At 37.8% G+C, this 15,959-nt stretch overlaps 1 protein-coding gene across 4 annotated transcripts in view; it reads left to right on the forward strand.

Moving 5' to 3' along the window:
- Window positions 1-15,959, forward strand: part of ATRX (alpha thalassemia/mental retardation syndrome X-linked) — a 280,335-nt gene that overhangs the window by 56,606 nt on the left and 207,770 nt on the right. For all 4 annotated transcript variants that reach the window (XM_011968463.1, XM_011968465.1, XM_011968464.1 and 1 more), the window contains exon 2: window positions 3,892-4,004. In XM_011968463.1, coding sequence (XP_011823853.1) covers window positions 3,892-4,004 — 113 coding nt within the window. The remainder of the gene's footprint in view (window positions 1-3,891; window positions 4,005-15,959) is intronic.

The following is a 15,959-nucleotide window of genomic DNA, read 5'->3' on the forward strand; positions in this document are numbered from 1 at the left end:
AGGAGATTTTGGGCTGAGACGATGGGGTTTTCTAAATATACAATCATGTCATCTGCAAACAGAGACAATTTGACTTCCTCTTTTCCTAATTGAATACCCCTTATTTCTTTCTGTTGCCTTAATGCCCTGACCAGAACTTACAATATTGCTTTGAATAGGAGAGGTGAGAGAGGGCATCCTTGTCTTGTGCCGGTTTCCAAAGGGAATGCCTGCAGTTTTTGCCCATTCAGTATGATATTGGCTGTGGGTTTGTCATAAATAGCTCTTATTATTTTGAGATATGTTCCATTAGTACCTAGTTTATTGAGAGTTTTTAGTATGAAGGGGTGTTACATTTCATTGAAGGCCTTTTCTGCATCTATTGAGATAATCATGTGGTTTTTGTCATTGGTTCTGTTTATGTGATGGATTATGTTTATTGATTTGCATATGTTGAACCAGCCATGTATCGCAGGGATGAAGCCGACTTGATTGTGGTGGATAAGCTTTTTGATATGCTGCTGGATTCGGTTTGCCAGTATTTTGTTGAGGATTTTCACATCGATGTTCATCAGAGGTATTGGCCTGAAATTTTCTTTATTTGTTGTGTCTCTGCCAGGTTTTGGTATCGGGATGATGATGGCCTCATAAAATGAATTAGGGAGGATTCCCTCCTTTTCTATTGATTGGAATAGTTTCAGAAGGAATGGTACCAGCTCCTCATTGTACCTTTGGTAGAATTTGGCTTTGAATCTGTCTGGTTCTGAACTTGTTTTGATTGGTAGACTATTAATTACTGCCTCAACTTCAGAACTTTTTATTGGTGTATTCAGGGATTCCACTTCTTCCTTGTTTTGTCTTGGGAGGGTGTATATGTCCAGAAATTTATCAATTTCCTCTAGATTTTCTAGTTTATTTGCATAGAGGTGCTTATAGTATTCTCTGATGGTAGTTTGTATTTCTGTGGGATCAGTGGTGATATCCCCTTTATCATTTTTTATTGCGTCTATTTGATTCTTCTCTCTTTTGTTCTTTATTAGTCTGGATAGTGGTCTGTTTTGTTGATCTTCTCAAAAAATCAGCTCCTGAATTCATTGATATTTTGAAGGGTTTTTCCTGTCTCTGTCTCCTTCAATTCTTCTCTAATCTTAGTTATTTCTTGTCTTCTGCTAGTTTTTGAATTTGTTTGCTCTTGCTTCTCTAGTTCTTTTAATTGTGATGTTACGGTGTCGATTTTAGATGTTTCCTGCTTTCTCTTGTGGGCATTTAGTGCTATAAATTTTCCTCTACACACTGCTTTAAATTTGTCCCAGAAATTCTGGTACGTTATCTCTTTGTTCTCATTGGTTTCAAAGAACTTCTTTATTTCTGCCTTAATTTCGTTATTTACCTAGTAGTCATTCAGGAGCAAGTTGTTTAGTTTCCATGTAGTTGTGCGGTTTTGAACGAGTTTTTTAACCCTGAGTTCTAATTTGATTGCATTATAGTCTGAGAGACTGGTATGATTTCTGTTCTTTTGCATTTGCTTAGGGGTATTTTACTTCTAATTATATGGTCAATTTTAGAATAAGTGCGATGAGGTGCTGATAAGAATATATGTTCTGTTGCTTTGGGGTTGAGAGTTCTCTTAGGTCTGCTTGGTCCAGAGGTGAGTTCAAGTCTTGTGTATCCTTGTTAATTTTCCGTCTCGTCCGTCTGTCTATTATTGACAGTGGGGTATTAAAGTCTCCCACTATTATTGTGTGGGAGTCTGTTTCTTTGTAGGTCTCTAAGAACTTGCTTTATGATTCTGGATGCTCCTGTATTGGGTACATGTATATTTGGGATAGTTAGCTCTTCTTGTTGCATTGATCCCTTTACCATTATGTAACGTTCTTCTTTGTCTGTTTTGATCTTTGTTGGTTTAAAGTCTGTTTTATCAGAGACTAGAATTGTAACCCCTGGTTTTTTTTTTTGCTTTCCATTTGCTTGGTAAATATTCCTCCATCCCTTTATTTTGAGCCTATGTATGTCTTTAATTTGTTTTTAAAATTATTATATCCATCCTACTGAGTATAAATTGGTTTCTTGTTGTGGTTTTGATTTGCATTTCCCTGATATGACTAATGATCTTGAGCATTTTTTCATGTGCTTATTGGTCGTTTGTGTATATTCTTTTGAGAAATGTATATCTAAGTCTTTTACACCTTTTAAAATTTGAGTTGTCTTTTTGTTGTTTAACTGTAAGAATTCTTTATGTATTCTGGTTACCAGACCCTCATGAGATATAGGATTTGAAAATCGTTTTCTCTCATTGTATTGATTGTCTTTTCACTTTCTTGATGGTGCCCCTTGACATGCAAAAGTTTTGACTTTTATTAAAAATGGTCCTGGGCATGGTTGCTCACACCTGTCATCCCAATGCTTTGGGAGGCTGAGGTGGGAGGATTTCTTGAGGCCAGGAGTTTCACATCATCCTGGGCAACATAACTGGACCCCATCTCTACAAAAAATTAAAGAAAAAGTTTAGCTAAGAATATAGTTGTGTGCCACAATTCCTCAACTAAGAGCATAAGTGTGTGCCATAGGTACTCAAGATGCTGAGGCAGGAGGATCGCTTTAGCCCAAGAGTTTGAGGCCTCAGTGAGTCAAGGTCACGCCACTGTGCTCAAGCTTGTGTGACAGAGCAAGAGGCTAACTCTAAGGAAAAAAAATGGGGTAAACTTACACTTTCCTTATTTAAAGTTTTAACTCCTTAAAACCCTGTTGAATTACTGATACATCTATTATGTAACTTAAGAGTTGATGCAATAAAACTTAGTTAAGGAAATATTTCCCTGGGCGATGGAGCTCTTGCGAGTCCTCTTCTATGTTTTGTTCATCTTTATGCCAGTCAGTTATACAGTTCTTTTGTGTCAAGCAGAGGATAGAATAATAAACCAAAACACTGCTTAGGCCTTTCAGAGAGTAAGTGTTCTGTAAATGTATTTGATAAATTACTGAATTATTTTTATTAAATGATGGAAAGGAAAATCTTGACCTCTCTTTTTCTGGGTGTTGGCTAGTATAAATCTTTCTTGAAGTGATAATCTACATCTATGTTTTGATTTCTAAGGATTTCCCAAATATAAGCTATATACAAGTGAGAGGAAATAATAACTTAGGTACCTAATGATAATATGACAAGATAAGTATAAGGATCAGCTATTTGTTGTGAAATAGGAATGGATATAATTTAAATATGAATACCTTTTTGCTGCTTAATCCCCCAAATTTTCTTTTGATTTCTTTTAAAATTCTTTTGTGGTAGGTAGGTTTATTGTTTGTTAAGAATTAACTTAAGGGTTGCATTTTTTCTGATACATTTTTAAGTAACACAAAGTAACACAAAGTTTAACTTCTGTTTAAAAACAGCATATAGAGTACATTGAAAGACCTCAGTATTTTTGAAATGTTTAGTAAGTAATAGCAGTTTCCTTAAATGATATTTTAATCCTAGGTAAGTGTACAGGTAGGTTGTGTTACTCATATTTTTATATCCTTAGTGAAATAAAATTCTTGTTTTTTTTTTTTGAGACCGTGTCTGACTCTGTTGCCTTGGCTAGAGTGCAGTGGCATGATCTCAGCTCGCTGCTACCTCTGCCTCACAGGGCTCAAGCCATCCTCCCACCTCAGCCTCCTGAGTAGCTGAGACCCACAGGCACGAGCCACCGTGCTCTATTATGAGCCACCACACCCAGCCTAAAATTCGTTTTCTTTAATATTTTTTCTTTCTACACCCACAGCTGTAACATTTCCCTTAGTTTTTGCTTTGAATGTGCATACTCTTACACGACTTACATTATGGCTATATTTTCAGTTTGCTAGAGCTTTACAATTAATTTAAAACATGAGAGGCTAATTAAGGGAATTCTTTAAATTTTGTTTTAATAGTGAAAGCAAGTTGAATACATTGGTGCAGAAGCTTCATGACTTCCTTGCACACTCATCAGAAGAATCTGAAGAAACAAGTTCTCCTCCACGACTTGCAATGAATCAAAACACAGGTAAATTGAAAAAGAATGTGCTATACCTTCTAGTCTTTTTTCTATTTTTTTTTTTTTTTTTTTTTTTTACACTTATGGAGGTAACCATTTATTTTATTCAGGGAGCAGCTTTTAGAAGATTACAGTTTGTGAAAAATGACAGATTAGCAAGCTTTATGGAAGTCCCTATTATGTATCTTAGCTATATCTGATATAGGAGATTTTAATTTTGGTGAGTATGACTATAGAAAGCTTAGAAAAGGAAGCACTTATGGTTTTATTTGTAATGGAAATGTGTTATAGAATGGCTAGTCAATGTTGATGGTGAAAAAATAATATTAGAAGAGGCAGGAGTAGTACAGGAATGTTTTATCCTAGCAATTATTCATGTATTAGGAGTTAAATTTTTATTTTTATTTTTGTGATGGAGTCTCGCTCTGTCACCCAGGCTGGAGTACAATGGCATGATCTTGGCTCACTGCAACTTCCGCCTCCTGGGCTCAAGCTGTTCTCTTGCCTCAGCCTCCTGAGTAGCTGGGATCACAGGCATCTGCCACCATGTCCGACTGATTTTTGTATTTTTAGTACAAGCTGGTCTGGAACTCAAGTGATCCGCCCTCACTGGCCTCCCAAAGTGCTAGGATAACAGGCATGGGCCATCGCACCCAACATAAGAGTTAAATTTTTATGTTGTTTGATAATATCCCTGAGTAGATTTGGTGTATTTATTTTTTTTAATAAAACCACTTAACACCTCCTCTCTACGTCCCTGTCTCTGTCTCTCTTTAAAAAGATTTTTTTGTTTTTTTTAGAGACGAGGTCTTACTCTGTCACCCAGACTGGAGTGTAGTGGTGTGATCATAGCTCACTGCAGCCTCAAATTCCTTGGGCTCAAGCAATCTTCTCACCTCACCCTCCCCAGTAGCTGGGAGTACGGGTGTGTGCCACCATGCCTGGTTAATTTTCAAAAAAAATTTTTTAGAGACATGGTCTTGCTATGTTGTCCAGACTGGTCTTGAACTTCCTAGCCTCAAATGATTCTCCTGCCTCAGCCTCCTGAGTAGCTGAAATTATAAGCAAGAGCCATTGTACCTGGTTCCCTTTTTTAAAAAACATTTTGTATCATGCAACAGTTAGCATTTTCAGGTTTTCAAGGGTAACTACAATACACATGCACACAGACACACACGATATGTACAAAAAAGTATAAGAGAGTTATAGTGAAAAGTTCAACCATATGTGTAATTAGAGTTCTAGAAGGAAGAAAGAAAATTGGTTAAAAGTCCAATTTGAAGAGATACGGGCTGAGCATTTTCTAAAAAGTGATGAAAGACATCGAACTAGAGATTCAAGAAGTTTTGTGAACCCTGAGCAGGATAAATATAAAGAAAACTACAGCTAGGCATGTCATAGCGAAACTCCTAAAGAACATAAACCAAGAGAAAAATCTCTTAAGTAGCCAGAGGAAAAAAAAATATTATTTTCAAAGGAATAACAGTAATACTGGCAGCTCACTTAACAACAGAAATGATAGAAGGCAGATGAAAACGAAATGATTTCTTTAAAATGTCAAAGAAAAATACAGTCATGCATCACTTAACTATGGGGATATGATTTTTTGAGAAAGCATTGTTGGGTGATTTTGTCATTGTGCAAACATTATGGAGTGTACTTACATAGGCTGCTACACATGTAGGCTATATGTTATAGCCTGTTGCTCATAGGCTACAAACCTGTGCAGCATGTTGTTGTACTGAATACTGTAGGTAATTGGAACACAATGGTAAATATTTGTGTATCTAAACACATGGAAACATAGAAAAGGTACAGTAAAAATACAGTATTACAATCTTATGGGACCACCGATGTATATATGTGGTCAGTCATTGAGTGAAATGTCTTTATGCAGCATGTGATTGTAATTGCCAGCATAGAACTATATATTCAGTGAAAACATCTTTCATAAATGAAGGGTGGAATCAAGCCATATCTGGGCAAACAAAAAGTGAGAACTTGATGTCAACAAACCTACACTAGAGTGAATAACTATACTAGAGGAAATTACAGGTTTTCTGAAATGAGAAGGAAAATAATTTGAAATGGCAACACCAAAATACAGGAAGTAATGAATAAGAATGGGAAAGCTAAATAGGTAGGTAAAGTAAATAACATAAAGTTATTTAAGCCACAGTTCCCGTTCTTATGTGATCAATTCCCCCAGTAATGTTCATAGATAAGTTTTTCCCCCTTAAATTCAGGATCAAGTTCAAGATTTAGTAGTCATGTTTCTTTGGTCTTTTAAAAATCTGAAGCAGTTTGTCTGCCTTTCGGGACTATGACTTTTTTTTAAAGTATAGGTGTATTACTTTGTCGAATGGCCCTCGGGATTATCTGTTTAGTTATGATTAGATTCAGGTTATATATTTTTGGCAGGAATACTATATAAAGTGATGTTCTGTTCTCCATGCATCCTATTACATGGCACATGATGTGATTTGCTCCTTTACTAGTGATATACTTAGGTTGTTTGGTTATGGTTGTGTTTGCTAGATAAACCCAGTATAAAGTTATGATGTATTCCATTGTAACTAATAACTAATTTAATGGGGGCACTTTGAGATTACTAAGGTATTCTTTTTATTATCAAAACTTAACTCAGTTATGTTTTCTTTTGCAAATGACCACAAACTTTGCAGCTTAAAGTAACCCAGATTTGTTATTTTACAGTTCTGTAGGTTCGGAGTCCTTTGGGCCTTGCTGGACCCTTCTCAGGGTATCACAAGGTCAAAGTCAAGATGTTAGTAGGACTAGGTTCCTTTCTGGAGACTGTAGAAAAATCCATTCCTAAGCTCATTCAGGTTGTTGGCAGAATTCAGTTCCTTATGATGATAGGTTGGAGGTCCTTCTTTCTCACTCACTATTGGGCAGGACCCCCTCCTAGCTCTTTTCAGGTGTCTTCATTTCTTCTCACATGATGCCCTCCATCTTCAAAACTGGCAACAGCACATCAAGTCTCTCTCAAGCTTTGAAGCTCTTTGACTTAGTTTTTTGCTTGCTAATTCTGCAGCCACCTGATACCAGCTGGAGAAATTTTTCTGTTTTTAAGGATTCATGTGATTAGATTAGGTCCCCCTCCCTCTCATCTCCTCCTGGTTATCTATTGAGTTTAAGATCAACTGTGCTATATTACATAACACAGTTATGGGAGTGATATGTCATCACATTGATCGTTTCTGGGGATTAGTGGTGTAGAATCTTGTGGGCCATTCCTAGAAAGTCTGTTTATCACAGCACACATTTGTGATTCTTAGCTGAATAATTTATTCCTATGATGGGTTCAAAATGATGATGTTCTAATCTGTCTTTCCTTCTGTGTTTTTGAGTTGATATATTATTGTAAAGGAGGGGTTCATGTTCTAACCTATTCAGTTATTTGTATCAGTATGTACTTACAATTTTTCCATGAATATTCTCTGTCATTTGTTTTGATGCTCAAATTGTATCAGTTTTGGCTAGTAGGAACCCCATCTGGATGGCTCCTGCTAACTTTTTTACAAGTCCTTATCATTTCTTGAACACTTTCTTTCTTTCTGTCCCCTCAAAATATTCAAGGCTTGCTTTCCATTTGCTGTTCCCCAGCCCCAGAATCAGTTATTTTTCACAGGAGTTCTGATTTCTTTTAGTGGGATATAGTGTTTGGAAATCAAGATCAGGGTGTGTGATGTGCTCATTGCCACCAAGATGTCTTTGTTTCCAAGCTCTTTCACAGAGAAAGCTAATAATATGTTTTATATTTTCATGAGTTGATACTGATACTTTTAATTTTAATTCAATTCCACAGTCTTCTTTCTAGACTTCCCCTTTTCATATTTTTAACTTCTTTCTCCAACAGAAAGAAACCTGGTTCCTATTATCCCCAATTTATTTATTTTTATGTTTTTATTTATTTATTTTTGAGATGGAGTCTCACTCTGTTGCCAGGCTGGAGTGCAGTGGTGTGATCTCAGATCACTGCAACCTCCGCCTCCCAGGTTCCAGCGATTCTCCTGCCTCAGTCTAGCGAGTAGCTGAGACTACAGTCACACGCCACCACACCCAGCTAATTTTTGTATTTTTAGTAGAGTTGGGGTTTCACCATGTTGGCCAGGATGGTCTTGATCTCTTGACTTCATGATCTGCCTGCCTCGACCTCCCAAAGTGCTGGGATTACAAGTGTGAGCCACTGCGCCTGGCCTATCCCCGATTTATTTATTTATTTTTATTTTTTATTTTCTTGAGATGGAGTCTCGTTCTGTCACCCAGGCTGGAGTGCAGTGGCACCATCTCAGCTCACTGCAACCTCCGCCTCCTGGTTTCAAGCGATTCTCCTGCCTCAGCCTCCTAAGTAGCTGGGACCACAGGTGCGCACCACCGTGCCCAGCTAATTTTTATATTTTTAGTAGAGATGGGATTTTGCCATGTTGGCCAGGCTGGTCTGGAACTCCTGACCTTAGGTGATCCACCTGCCTCAGCCTCCCAAAGTGCTCTGATTACAGGCGTGAGCCACCAAGCCCGGCCTTTCCCCAATTTATTTGTATTCATTTGTCTAGTCCTCATTGTACCCACAGTTTCAGAATTGTTAACCATACCATCACATTAAAGAAATGTAACTATAGTTCAGTATTTGTTTAAAGTTCTTTTTCTCTTTAGAATAATGTTATGTTGTTGGAGTCCTGTGTTCACTAGTTGAGGAACTCCTTCAGTAGTGGTATCTCCAGTTGTACAAACAGATATCACTCACAAATACCAATTATAAATTCTGGGCAGCATACTGAAGGCTAGATATCACCAAAGTAGATAAACTGGAGGGGAGTTAACACATGGAAGAAAGAAGTGGCAATGACTGAATTCCCCATTATTAATCCTTTTTGCTTCAGCCAAGGATCCACTTAGCTCCATCTGTGGCACTTAAGACTTGGATAAAAATCTATAGTCTTATTGGATGTGAAATCAAGGAAAAGATTTAGTGAGACCACAGCAGCTGTAACATGAGTAGAGAGATCCCACCTAGAAAAGAACCACAGAATGGGAAAACCAGGTTGCACGAAAACTCTACCGATAGCTCTGGTCCAGTTGCCTAAGTGCACCCCAGATTCCAATCAGCCTGATTAGGACTAAAAGAACAGAACTAAAGCTTTGAGTTGTTTGGTACTACAGGGTGGAAAGGGTTTGGAGTTTCATTTCAAGTAAGTTAACTATCTGTTTGTTTGTTTGTTTTTTGAGACAGGGTCTTACTCTGTTGCCTAGGCTGGTATGCAGTGACGCAATCTCAGCTCCCTGCAACCTCTGCCTCCCGGGTTCAAGCGATTCTCCTGCCTCAGCCTCCCTAGTAGCTGGGATTACAGGCACCTACTACTGTGCCTGTCTAATTTTTGTATTTTAATAGAGATGAGGTTTCATCATGTTGGCCAGGCTGGTCTTGAACTCCTGACCTCAGGCAATCCACTCGCCTTGGCCTCCCAAAGTGCTGGGATTACAGGCTTGAGCCTGGCCAACTGTCTGTTTTAACAAAAGTGTCAACTCTTTGGAGGAATCTAACAGAATGCAGTGTCTTATTTTTCACAGTGCCCAGTGTCCAGTCCAAAATACTAGATAGATGAAGAAAGGAAATGTGACCCATACTCAAAGGGAAAAGGGATCAATAGAGACTGACTTATCTGCTGAAATTAGCAACAAGAATATTAAAGCAGCTATTATAGTCATATTTGAGTACAAAAAGGCAAATATGTTTATGATGAATGGACAGGTAGAAAATTTCAGTGCAGAAATAGAAACTGTTAAAAACCATTTTGAAATTCTAGAACTGAAAAATTTAATTTCTGAATAAATTACTAAGTTCAGAATAACATCATTGTACTTAACAAGACATGCAAAGTAGCAGTAGAAGTGTCAGTGAATTTGATGATTGATTAATAGACCAATAGAGCCAGTAGAAAACAGAAAACATTAAAAAGTGTACAGAAAAACTTGAATCCTTTCTCCAAGAAACAACTATAAAACGGGATTGTTATCAACCAAACACATGTAAAGGACAGGAATGTTTAAACCATACTCAGGAAGAAAAGGAGTCAACAGAAACTCTCACTTGGCCTAGTGTTTGTAGTTATCTGTATACTAATCTTGCAAACACTTTGTGAGAATTTTACCCAAGTAGTTCAAGTTTTTGAGTGCTGTTTTAAATTCTTTTGTTTTAAAGTTTCAGATTCTGGGCCGGGCACAGTGGCTCACACCTGTAATCCCAGCACTTTGGGAGGCCGAGGCAGGCGGATCACCTGAGGTCGGGAGCTTGAGACCAGCCTGACCAACATGGAGAAACCCCGTCTCTACTAAAAATACAAAATTAGACAGGCGTAGTGGCACATGCCTGTAATGCCAGCTACTCAGGAGGCTGAGGCAGGAGAATCGCTTGAGCCCAGGAGGTGGAGGTTGTGGTGAGCCGAGATCGTGCCATTGCACTCCAGTCTGGGCAACAAGAGCAAAACTCCGTCTCAGAAAAAAAAAAAAAACAACTAGAAATAAAATCAAAATAAAATAAAGTTTCAGATTCCATTTATTCATTGCAGGTATATAGAAATTCAGTTGACTTTTTGTTTTTTTTTTTCCTTTAGATAGAGTTTTGCTTTTGTTGTCCAGGCTGGAGAGCAGTGGTACAATCTTAGCTCACAGCAACTTCCACCTCCTGGGTTCAAGTGATTCTTGTGCCTCAGCTTCCTGAATAGCTGGGATTACAGGCGCCTGCCACCACGCCTAGCTAATTTTTGTATTTTTAGTAGAGACAGGGTTTCACCATGTTGGCCAGGCTGGTCTTGAACTCGTGACCTCAGGTTATCCGCCTGCCTTGGCTTCCCAAAGTGCTCGGATTACAGGCGTGAGCCACCACACCCAGCCCAGTTGACTTTTTATGTTGGCCTTGTATCCTGCGAACTTGCTGAACTTACTTATTAGTTCTAAATAGTATTTTCCCCCCTCTTGTAGATTCTTTGGAATTTTCTTAGACAGTTATGTCACCTGCAAATAGGGATAATTTTATTTTTTCCTTTCCATCTGTATGCCTTTTAATTTCTTTTCTTGCTTCATTATATTAGCTAGGATTTTCTGTATTTTCCAGTATTACATTGAAGAATAATGATGATACCAAACATCTTCTTAGTGTTGCCAATTTTAGTGGGAAAACATTCAGTCTTTCACAGTGAAGTATGTTTGCTTTACAGGTTTCTTGTAAATGCTCTTTATCAAGTTGAGGAAGTTCCCCTCTATTCCTAGTTTGCTGAGAATTTTTTTAAGCTTAAATTTCTATTTGTAATTATAAATTTACATGCAGTTGTAATAACTAATATAAAGAGAACTCTTATGCACTTTGGCAGTTTCCCCCAATGGTAACATATAAAACTAGAATACAATATCACAACCAGAATATTGACATTGATAAAATCTATTAATCAAGATTTCATCCATTTTACTTGTACTTGTGTGTGTGTGTGTGTGTGTGTTAAAGTTCTATACAATTTTTTTTTACCTGGGTTGATTCATGCATCTGCCACCACAGTTGAGATACAGAATGGTTCATCAACACAGGATTCCTCATCTTGGCATTTTATAATCACACACACTTCCCTCCCCCTACCTCTGCCTATGCTTAACACCTGGCAACCACTAATCTGTCTTCCATTTTGAAAATTTTGTCATTTCAAATATGTTTAAGGAGTTATATAGTAAATAATCTTTTGGGGTGTTTTGGAGTGTTTTCACTTGGCATAATTATGTGGAGATTCATTCATGTTGTTGTATGTATCAACAGTCCTTTCCTTTTAATTACAGGGTAATATTCCATGGTATGGATATACAGATTGAATATCCTTAACCCCGGAATCAGAAATCTGAAATGTTCCAAGATCGGAAACTTTTGAGTGCTGATGTGACACACTCAAAGGAAATGCTCTTTGGAGCATTTGGGATTTTCAGATTAGGGATGCTAAATTCCTAATGTGAATAAACCAGAATAGTGCAAATATGCTAGAATCTGAAAAAATCCAAAATTTGAAACACTTCTGGTCCTGTGCATTTTGGATAAGGGATATGCAACCTGTATCGCAGTTGTTTTTTTTTTTTTTTGAAACAGAGTCTCGTTTTGTCACCCAGGCTGGAGGGCAGTGGCATGATCTTGGCTCACTGCAACCTCCGCCTCCCAGGTTCAAGTGATTCTCCTGCCTCAGCCTACAGAGTAGCTGGGATTACAGGCACGCACCACCACACCCGGCTAATTTTTGTATTTTTAGTAGAGAGGGATTTCACCATGTTGGCCAGGATGGTTTCAAACTCCTGACCTCAGGTGATCCACTCACCTTGGCCTCCCAGAGTGCTGGGATTACAGGTGTGAGCCACCGTGCCTGGCCTATACTGTAGTTTGTTTAATCATTTATTTGTTAAAGCAAATCTGGGCCAATTCCTGATTTCGGTTGTTACAATTAAAGCTGGTGGTGAATATTTATATATAAGTTTTTATATGAATTTATGTTTTCATTTCTTTGCAATAAATGCCAGGAGTGCATTTTGCAGTTCATATGATGGTTATACATTTATTTTTATTAAATTGATTAAACTACATTTACATTTTATTTTATTTTGGGTAGAGACAGAGTCTCACTATGTTGGCCAGGCTTGTTATGAACTCCTGACCTCAGGTAGTCACTGCACCTGGCTTGCATTCTGTTTTTTTGTTTTTTTTTTTTACTCCATTGGACTCTATCAGTGCATTTATTTATTTATTTATTGATATTTATTTATTTATTTTAACTTTTAGGTTCAGGGGTACCTGTGAAGGTTTGTCACATAGGTAAAGTAGCATCACTGGGGTTTATTGTTTAGATTATTTTATCATCTAGGTATTAAGCCCAGTACCTAATAGTTATCTTTTCTGCTCTTGCATGTTCATGTTTTTAAAAGAAACTTTTGAACTGTTTTCCAGAATGGTTGTACTGTTTTATATTCCCACAGCAATGTATGAGTGATCCAGTTTCTCCACATTCTTGTTAACACTGGGTGTTAATACTATTTTGAACTTTTTGCCATTTGATATTTATGGTATCTCATTGTGCTTTTAATTTGCATTTATTTAATGGGTAATAAATTCTTTTTAAAAAGAAACAGGATATTGCTCTGTTGCCCAGGCTGGAGTGCAGTGGTGCAATTACAGCTCACTGCAGCCTCAAACTCCTAGGCTCAAGTGATCCTCCTGCCTCAGCCTCTTGAGTAGCTGAGACTGCCTCAGCCTCTGGAGTAGCCGAGACTACAGGCACATGCCACCACACCCAGCTAATTTTTTAATGTTCCACAGAGACGGGGCCTGGCTCTGTTGCCCAGGCTGGTCTCAGACTTCTGGCCTCAAGTGATCTTCCCACTGTGGCCTCCCAAAGTATTTAGATTACAGGCATCAGCCACTGTACCTGGCTGGTAATAAAACATTAAACATTCTTATTGAAATACATGCCATACAATTAACACATTTAAAGTATAAAATTCAGTGGTTTTTAGTATATTTAATATTTACACATATGTGCAGCCATCACCACAGTCAATTTTAGAACATTTTTATCACCTCAAAAGGAAACTCCATACCCTTTAGCTATCACCCCTAGCTCTAAGAAATCACTAATCTACTTTCTTATTTTTTATATTTCCCTGTTTTGAGGTTTTTTTTTTTTTTTTTTTTGAGAAAGAGTCTCGTTCTGTTGCCCAGGCTGGAGTACAGTGGCTATCTTGGCTTATTGCAACCTCTGCCTTCCAGGTTCAAGTGATTCTTGTGCCTTGGCCTCCCAAGTAGCTGGGATTACAGGCGTGCACCACCAAACCCGGCTAATTTTTGTAGTTTTTATTAGAGATGGGGTTTTTCCATGTTGGCCAGGCTTGTCTCACACTCCTGGCCTCAAGTTATCTGCCCACCTCAGGTCCCCAGAGTTGTGGGATTGCAGGCATGAGCCACTACACCTGGCCTATTTCCCTGTTTTGGACTTTCATATGAATGGCATCATATAAATATGTGTTTTTGTGGCTGATTTCTTTCATTTAGCATAATGTATTCAAGATATCTGTTGTAACATGTATTAGTACTCCATTCCTTTTTATGGCCACATAATATTCCATTATATGTGTATACCATATTTGTTTATCCATTTATCCATTTATGGACATTTGGCTTGTTCCCATGTTTTGGCTATTAGGAATAATGCGGCTGTAAATATTGGTATGTAGTTTTGTGTGTAGCCATATATTTTTGTTTATCTTGTGTATATACCTAGGAATCTTAATTGCTGGATTTATATGGTAACTATGTTAAGTTGTGTGAGGAAATGTCAAACTGTTTTCCAAAGTGGAGATACTATTTTACTTTTCCACCAGGAGTATATAAAGATTGTGAGTTCTTCACATCCATGCCAAACATTGTTAATAACAGACTTTGATTCTAGCCATTCTAGTGCATGTGAAGTAGTATCTCATTGTGATTTTAGTTTTCAACTGTCTGAAGGTTAAGGATGTTGAACATCATTTCACGTGATTATTTGTAGTTTGTATATATTCCTTGGAGAAATTTTTATTCAAACCCTCTGCCCAGTCTTTTTTTTTTTTTTTTTCTTTTTTGACAGGGTCCTGCTCTGTTTCCCAGGCTGGAGTGCAGTGGCGTGATCTCAGCTCACTGCACCCTCAACCTCCCTGGCTCAAATGATCTTCCCACCTCAACCTCCCGAGTAGCTAAGACTATGGGTGTGTGCCACAGTGCCCAGCTAATTTTTGTTTATTTTTTATAGAGACAGGGTCTTAATTTGTTGTCCAAGCTGGTCTTGAATTCCTGTGCTTAAGCAATTCACTCACCTCGGCCTCCCAAAGTGCTGAGATTACAGGCGTGAGCCACCATGCCCAGCCCCTTTGCCCAGTTTTTAAATGGGTATTTATGCTTTCATTATTGATTTGTAAGAATTCTTTATATATTGTACCTTTTTCATTGTAAAATATGCGTAACATAAAAATTACCATTTTAACTAATTTTAAGTGTACAGTCCTGTAACATTAAGTAAAATTGTTGTGCATTCACCACCACCATCCATGTCTAGAACTTTTTCATCTTCCCCAAGTGAAACTCTGTACCCATTGCATACTAACTCCCCAATCTTCCCTCTCCTTAGCCTGGCAAACACCATTCTACATTCTCTTCCTATGAATTTGACTACTCTAGGAACTTCATATATGTATAATCCTACAATATTTGTCCTTCTGACATATTTTACTTAGCGCAATGTATTGAAGGTTATCCATTTTGTAGTGTATCTCAAAATTTCATTTCCTTTGAAGTCTGAATACCATTCCATTGTATGTATATACCACATTTTGTTTATCCATTCATACTTCATACTTCAGTGGACACTTGGATAAGATATATAATTTGGAAATATTTTCCCCTATTCTTTGAGTTGTCATTATTTACTTTTAGAGACAGGGTGTTGCTCTGTTGCTCAGGCTGGGGTGCAGTGGCAAGATCATAGTTCACTGCAGCCTTGAACTCCTGGGTACAAGCAATCCTCCCATCTCAGCCTCCCAAGTAGACGATACTACAGTTGTGTGCCACCATGTCCAGCTAGTATTTTTTTTTTATTTTTTAGAGATAAGGTCTTACCATGTTGCCCTGGCTGAGCTTGAACTCCTGGCCTCAAGCGATTCACCTCAGGCTCCCAAGTAGCTGGGATTACAGGCATGAGACACTGCACCCAGTTGGGTTGTCTTTAATTGAAGCATAAAAGTTATTAATTTCGATGAACTTTTATTTATCTGTTTTTCCTTTTGTTGCTCATTCTTTTGGTGTCTTTAAGAATCCATTACCAAATTGAAGGTAATGAAGATTTACCCCCATGTTTTCTCCTAAAAGTTTTATAGATTTAGTTCTTACAT

The sequence above is a fragment of the Mandrillus leucophaeus genome, unplaced genomic scaffold (genome assembly GCF_000951045.1).
Source record: "Mandrillus leucophaeus isolate KB7577 unplaced genomic scaffold, Mleu.le_1.0 Scaffold844, whole genome shotgun sequence".
NCBI lineage: Eukaryota > Metazoa > Chordata > Mammalia > Primates > Cercopithecidae > Mandrillus > Mandrillus leucophaeus.